This window comes from Coffea arabica, chromosome 6e (assembly GCF_036785885.1).
Source record: "Coffea arabica cultivar ET-39 chromosome 6e, Coffea Arabica ET-39 HiFi, whole genome shotgun sequence".
Classification (NCBI taxonomy): Eukaryota; Viridiplantae; Streptophyta; class Magnoliopsida; order Gentianales; family Rubiaceae; genus Coffea; species Coffea arabica.
This window is the reverse complement of record NC_092321.1, coordinates 45,485,439-45,490,871: the sequence shown is the minus strand read 5'-3', so window position 1 is coordinate 45,490,871 and position 5,433 is coordinate 45,485,439. Positions and strand designations below refer to the sequence as shown.

Genomic DNA, 5,433 nt, shown 5'->3' with positions numbered 1-5,433 from the left:
TCGAGTATACCAAACGTTCACCCAAGTTCCTAGTCGCCCGACCGAGTCCGCTTCTGGCTCGAGACGACCGGTAACAAGGGGCAATGGCCAGTTCAGCCCAAAAGGCTTACATTCATGCGCAAGTAGCATTTAATCATTAATCATTGAAAATTTCATATTTATTTAGGTTGAGTGCGATAAAGTACACACTCGCCTAGAAAACTCGTTTTAACAATCATTGAAAGCAAAATCAATAATAACAAGACACTGATATGCAAGCACGCATGATATGTAAGAAAACAGTTCCAAAATTAACTTTGAAAACAGTTCAAAAGTAAATAATGCGGGAAAGCGGTTCAAAAGTAAATTTGGAAACAGTTCAAAAGTAAATAATGCAAGAAACGGTTCATAAATAATTTTAGAAATAGTTTGAGGTCACTCACCTCAATGGCTCAGCAATCATCCATCATACAGTCAATGCAATCAAGTCCTTTCAAAGTTCGGACAGCACTTCCCCTGAATTTGCTTACTTTTCCAGCCATCATGGCTTCATTATATCCTCAGCCAGTCCCAAAGGTACACACACAACAACAAGTTCATCCAATAGCCATTCAGCAAGCTCCAAGTAGTACTAGTACAAGTCAAGCTAGGGAAAAGTCCGGAAATGAAAGTTTAGCTCAAACCAGAAAAACAGTTTTGACGTCATTTTGCGGTAATGGTGCCAAAAGCACTACGATGGTCGGATGAAGGTGCAAGACCCACCGTTTCGAAGCTAAAAGACAGGGCTACAACAATGTAGAAGGCCACTCAGTCCAAATCCCAGCACAACTAAGTCAAAAATGCAGAATACCAAACCAGAACCGTAATTGCAGGTTCCCAAATCACACAATGTTGTAATTCGTCCAACTCAGTCTACACAGGTCCAAATGCATTGATTCCAAAGGAATATGTTAGCTAAGACATCAAGCTACATTTCATCAGAAGACACCAACATCCAAATCCAAAGCAATTCCAGTCAAAACAGACGATTACAAGCGCAGTTCGCACATTCTGATCAACCCAGAACAGCAACAGTAAAATCGATATATCTCACTCTACACTACTCCAAATTACCTGAAATTTTGTAGGCACCTCTAAAATGTCATTCCCTAAAACTTTCATGTTTTGAGCTAAGGCCAATTCGGCCTCTATCTATGACCTAAAATTTCGGACAGAATGTAGCTTCAAGAACCCTAATTTTCCAGAATTTCTTCCAAACCCAAAATTGGTTGCAATTGTCCACTTTTTCCACCTTCTAGCTTCATTACATAACATTTCCAATCATCATACATGGCCACAACATCATGATCACATTAAACCAGAAAATTCACCAATAAATTGTAAACTTCACCATTTCATCCAAAAACAAGAATTAAATCACAAAATTCAACACTTTAGCTTCCACTAAGCACAACTCAAGCTTCATTAAGTGTAGGGGAAAGTTCATATACCACTCACCTAGTAAACAAGAGAGGGAGAGTTGTAGGACACCTTAGCTTTTCCAAAAAACTTCACCAAATCACTCACTAGCACCAAATGGAGGGATTTTATGGAGTAGAAACTAGATCAAGCAAGTGTTTTGGAGGATTTGAGCTAGATAATTGCCAAACTTTGAAGAGGTTTTTCTTCCTTCTTTGCTAGAGAGAGAATCGGCCAAGAGGCTGAAGACAATAATGAATTTTGTGTGATTTTTGAGATATTTAAGCAATTGGTCAAAAGTCAAGAAAATGAATAGTAAGTCATAAGCTATTTCCAATACAATGGTGACACTTGTCACCTTTAGGTTTAAAACTTATCTTTTTGTCTCTCCAATACAAATATCTTAACTCCCGATAAATTTCACCCAGTATCCGGAACTTAACCTAATTGGCCGAATTTTTCCGAACTTTCGCACTAGTGGGTCCCACGTCCAAAATACGCTTTTAATTTCTCAAAAACTAACCGATACTAGAAAAATCATTTTAAAACAATTTTTGCTCATAAACTTTATCTGGGGAATTTTTCTAATCAAGAACATGTAGAAAAGGCGGGCGTTTAAAAAATAAACCCTAGAAACTTAGAAAATTTCCGGGTTCTCAAACTCTTTTTTTTTCGGGGCGTCACAGTAATCACTCTTTTTTTTTTTTTTTTTTTTTGTGCCCGGAAAATATATTTATCAATCCAATTGCAGCTGCTAAACAAATTACAGCTCCTGATTAAGCACAAAGTATAAACCAACATCTGTATAAGAAAGAGCAAAATTTAGCAGGCAACATTTGCAGCTCAAATTTACAGCAAGACGCCACTGAAAGCAGTTGGACATCCTTCCAGCAAGCCTCAGGCAACATATCTTAATTCTTCACAACCACACCAATAGGCCTCACAAGCCATGATCGAAGCCAATGAATTAGCATCAACCAGTGAGTTCTCGTGCAGCAGGACATACTCACGGCTACTATTACCAAACTTAATCGTATCTTTTTCAAAAAGTTCATAATATTTCTGAGCTTCAATTCGATCATCATTGATAAAAGTTCCATTGGTGCTCCCAAGATCCATTATATAAGGCTTTACTATCTTCGATACTGTACCATCAGGGTTCTCCTTCTCAACTTGCCTATATTGAAGAACAGCGTGCTGTTTGCTGCAAGATGGGTGGTCTGTAGGGACGTCAGCAACCCTCCTTTCTCTCCCAAAAAGATAACAGCTTTGACGGTGTACGTAGAGGGGTTCATTTAATGGTTCACCACCCTTGAAAACATACAATCGCCACCTTATATCTGGCTTTCTTGCATCTGGTGGCTCAGTGAACAGCAGTGTTACACCTCTATATCGGTTAGTCTCCGCAGCAAGCTTCCCAGACAAATCAAATGAAGGATTTTCCTTTTCTTTTGATTCCAAAGCTGATTCAGTGGCTTTCATTTTAGCTACTGAATCATTTTCTCCATTCCGATGATCAGAACCCCTTGAATTTGTTTCCTCATCACGTGCCCTCTTATCAGCAGCATGAGGAGATCTAGATCTGTGCCGACTCCTGTGGCGATAATTAGGCGGAGACACCGTGTGATCACGTTTCGATCTAGATGATACATTATCAACTCCATCCCTCCCAGACCGTCTCTCTCTTCTCTCATTTGCCACTTCCTTCTCTGAATCCCTTTCTCTATTAGAAGCTCTATCCCCTCGCTTACCATGAGTTCTCTGATTTTCTCTCTCACTTCCCTTCTCAGCCTCTCTTTCAGCTTGAGCTCTCTTTAACCTTTTGGTCTTTGGGGAGGGTGAACGACTATCAGGTGACTTTGAATTTGATCGCTTGGGCGACCTGGTGCGATTTGAGGGTCTTTCTCTGATTGGAGAGGCTGAAGAAGGAGATATTGATCTTCTCCTTGGTGGGGACTTTTTACGAATTGAAGGTTTCTCTCTCACAGGTGAACGAGACTCTGGCGACCTTGACCTGTCACGCCTTGGAGACCTGTTACGATTTGAAGTTTTCTCGGTCACTGTTGAGTTTGTGGAGCGAGAACTCCTGTGTCGAGGCGGAGACCTTTCTCTCCGCGAAGGACTCCTTCTACGTGGAGACCCACGAACCTTAGGAGGAGATTCTGAATGCCCATGCCCCATGAAAGCTTTCTGCTCTGCTCATGCACGTATAGCTTAGGGTTGAAGAGGAGGGGTTTTCTGCAGCAGAGCCCAGTGAAGAAAAAGAAGAAGATAGAGCAAAACCAATGCTTAGGGGGACACAGTAATCACTCTTAACCCTAAGCATTGGTCTTGCTTAACCCTAATCACTCTTAACCCTAATCACTTTTATGAACTCTTCATTATTTTCTTCATTCAAACCCAAAGGTACACACACAAAAATCTAATTTCAATAGCCATTCCATAGGCTCAAGACAATACAAGGACAAAAATCAAACTAATAACAAGTGCGGAAATGAGCTTTAGTAAAAGACAGATTTGATAGAGTTTTCCGTAACGGACACAACCAAAGCTACGCTTATCGGATTGGGGTGAAACTTATGCCATTTCGAAGCTAAGACGAAGGGCTACAACTTTCATGAAGATCACTTAGTCAAATTTCCAGTGTAACCCAGTCAAATTCCCAATTCACAGAACCGACTTCCAACTAACTAGCTAGTTAACCGTACTACATTTAAATGGCCATATCTCAGGCTACCAAAGTCCGTTTAAGGAGTTCTTTGAGGCGTTCAAAAGATAAGACAGAGTACTAAAAGTTTTATGTTTTGGAAAATGGCTAAATCAGCACGGATCACAGTGAATAGACACGGTCAACTAGATGAACTGTCTAAAACGGATCACTGGAAACATGCTAGGGCAGCGAGGGTATTTTGGTCTTTTCACAGGATAAGTTACTCTGATTGATGTGAAATTTTGTAGCAAACTATAAAACATCATTCTCTACAACTTTCATGTTTTATGCTAAACCTAATTCGGCGTGTAACAACACAAACTGGAACCGGACAGAACAGGGCTACATTTTTCCAGAAATCTGGAATTTTTCATTTTCAATGGAAACTTTCTTCATTTCTTGCTCCAATCATCACCACAACCTCTTATATAAGCTTAGATACAACATGTATTATCCATACAACAAGTTTAGGCAGAAAATCATCAAACCCTAACTTACATTCATCACCTCAAATTCATCCCAACAACATGGATAACTACTAATCTAACCAAAATATGAGTTATATAACAACTTAAGCAAAAATAAAAGGACCAAAGCCATGGTTAGACCTTATACCTCAACAAAAGAAGCTTGCAAGATTAATACTTCACCCCCTCTTGAAATTTTTGTTTCCCCTAGCTTCCCAAGGTCACAACTCACAAATTAATCGGTTTAGAATTTTGTTTCCTCACTTGGATGGCTCAAACTCAAGATGAAGGAAGGTTGTTTGGTGCTCTCTCTTTCTCCTCTCTTGTCTCGGCCAACCAGTAGAAAAATGAAGTGGAATGGAGCAAAATGGAGGATAAGAAGGTTGGACTTATGGCTTGGTCAAGTGGCCATAGGTGAGTGACACTTGTCACCACCAAAGCCAACCAAAATTTCTTTTTCTTTCCTTGCATTTTTAGCCCTAAATTTCGGTCAAAGCCAGCTGGAAATAAGGAGATATTTTGCTCAAATAATAATGATCTTGTATGGTAAGAAAGTGGTGGTCAAGTGGTGCGTTCAATCGGTAGTGCACGGTACACGTCGGTTCGCACCGTTTTTCTTTAAATCACACGTACTAGGGTTTTTACTTCCTATTCACTAACTTTTTATCATTGCTTCTAATCACATATTATTTCTCACCTAAAAGTCACTCTTAAGTACCAAATTTGATCCTTACTCGATACCGAAGAATCACCCTTTGGAAAAATGAGAAAACCCTAACTTGCTCCAACTTGAAAACGAAAAGTGAAAACCTTTACTTT

At 39.7% G+C, this 5,433-nt stretch overlaps 1 protein-coding gene across 1 annotated transcript; it reads right to left on the bottom strand.

Annotated features, from left to right (window-relative positions):
- Positions 1-2,169: 2,169 nt before the first annotated feature.
- On the bottom strand, positions 2,170-3,710 carry LOC113694901 (uncharacterized). Its single transcript, XM_027213807.2, has one exon. It carries the CDS (start codon positions 3,616-3,618, stop codon positions 2,335-2,337), a length of 1,284 nt encoding a protein of 427 aa, XP_027069608.2. The 5' UTR covers positions 3,619-3,710; the 3' UTR covers positions 2,170-2,334.
- Between the last annotated feature and the right edge of the window lie 1,723 nt (positions 3,711-5,433).